Below are 1,462 nucleotides of genomic sequence, written 5' to 3' on the forward strand. Positions count from 1 at the left end.
GCTGTGCACGCTTGTGTCTCTGCGCTCAGAAGGAGCTGCAGGAAGACACCAGTGCCCGACCCCGGATACGTTAACAAATTCTGCTTAGATGCAAATATCCGTGGCAGGGGAACAGAGTCCTGACCCCAGACGAATGCAGGTTGCTTAGAGACGCGACTTCCCTACTAGCTGTCACTCAGGCAACGAAGGCGGGTCCAAGAGTGCAATGTCCAATCAGGGGCGCCGCCGGGAAGGCGGGCGGAGGGGACGCTGCGCAAACGGCGAGGGCGTCGCTACTAGCCGCTGCGCTCCGCTTTGGGGTCTCCTCACCCCAGGAGGGCCTCAGGTGGAGGTAGGACCTGTGCTGGCCGCGGGAGAGGTAGACAGGACACCAGGACATCCCAGAGTCTGGGAAATGGTGAGTGTGCGGGGCTGGGGGACTTGAGATGGGGGAGAGGGGCGGGTTGGAACCGGCTGGATCTGGCTGTGGTGGGACCCAGGCCTCCCCGCCGTTGTCTCCCGGGTCTGTGGACCCGAGTCCTCCTGGCGCAGCTTGGCCCTCGGTCTCTCTGGCCGCAGAATGGGGCTGGGCCGGCAGCCGGGACCCCAGGCGTCTTGTCCAGTCCCTGCGCGGCGACTGCGGCCCCAGTCCCGGAGCCCTCTCTGGGCAGCTCAGAGCCTGCAGCCTCGCGTCTCCCCAGATTGTGCGGGGGCACGGGAGGGTCATGGTGAGACTCCCGTCTCGGGCGTGGGGTTCATGCGTGGGAGGAGCAGTGTTGTATGGGGTCCTCAGTCCCTCTTTTCTTCCCAAGGGAAGACTCGTTTCTCAAGGTTTCCAAGTGTATGGGAAGCCAGATCTCAAACCCACGACCCTGTCCTCCAGCCTGGCTCTTCCCAGAGCTGGGATTAAATCCCTAAATTTCTGGATCCCTTTCAAATGCCGGTGTCTTCTCTCCAGTTCACAACGTCGTTATATCAACCAGACGCAGTATTTTAATTATCCTTTTTGTACGGAGGAATTGATGGTTCTTTTTAAAAGATTTAACGTATGCTTTTGGGTATTTACATGAGAGGAAAACAGGAGAAGCACTTGACGCTACCTCGTGTAAAATGCTTATGCCTCTCTTGCCAGTATCTCTCCTGGGACCTGACATCGTATGGGAACTCCTTTGGGTTGAGTCTCCTTTTTGGAAACTTTCCTGGGAGATCTGTCCTTTCCAGCACAGCACTTCCCCTCCCTGGGCTTATCACCTTGAAAAGATTTACTCACTTAATTGATTCTCAAAAATTGTAAAATATACGTAATTAGGAGACCTACAGCCTAGCCAACATGGCGAAACCCCGTCTCTACTAAAAATACAAAAAATTAGCCGGGCGTGGTGGCGGGCGCCTGTAGTCCCAGCTACTCGGAGAGGCTGAGGCAGGAGAATGGCGTGAACCCGGGAGGCGGAGCTTGCAGTGAGCCGAGATCGCGCCACTACAC

The 1,462-nt window shown here is 56.9% G+C and overlaps 1 protein-coding gene across 1 annotated transcript in view; it reads left to right on the plus strand.

The window, feature by feature from the left end:
• Positions 1-206: 206 nt before the first annotated feature.
• Positions 207-1,462, plus strand: part of LOC116464375 (zinc finger protein 709) — a gene marked incomplete at its 3' end in the record, with an annotated part of 21,917 nt that continues 20,661 nt past the window's right edge. The window contains exon 1 of the mRNA XM_032147628.2: positions 207-397. Within this exon, the coding sequence (XP_032003519.2) occupies positions 395-397 (3 nt within the window). The remainder of the gene's footprint in view (positions 398-1,462) is intronic.

Source organism: Hylobates moloch, unplaced genomic scaffold, assembly GCF_009828535.3.
Source record: "Hylobates moloch isolate HMO894 unplaced genomic scaffold, HMol_V3 SCAFFOLD_516, whole genome shotgun sequence".
NCBI classification, from domain to species: domain Eukaryota; kingdom Metazoa; phylum Chordata; class Mammalia; order Primates; family Hylobatidae; genus Hylobates; species Hylobates moloch.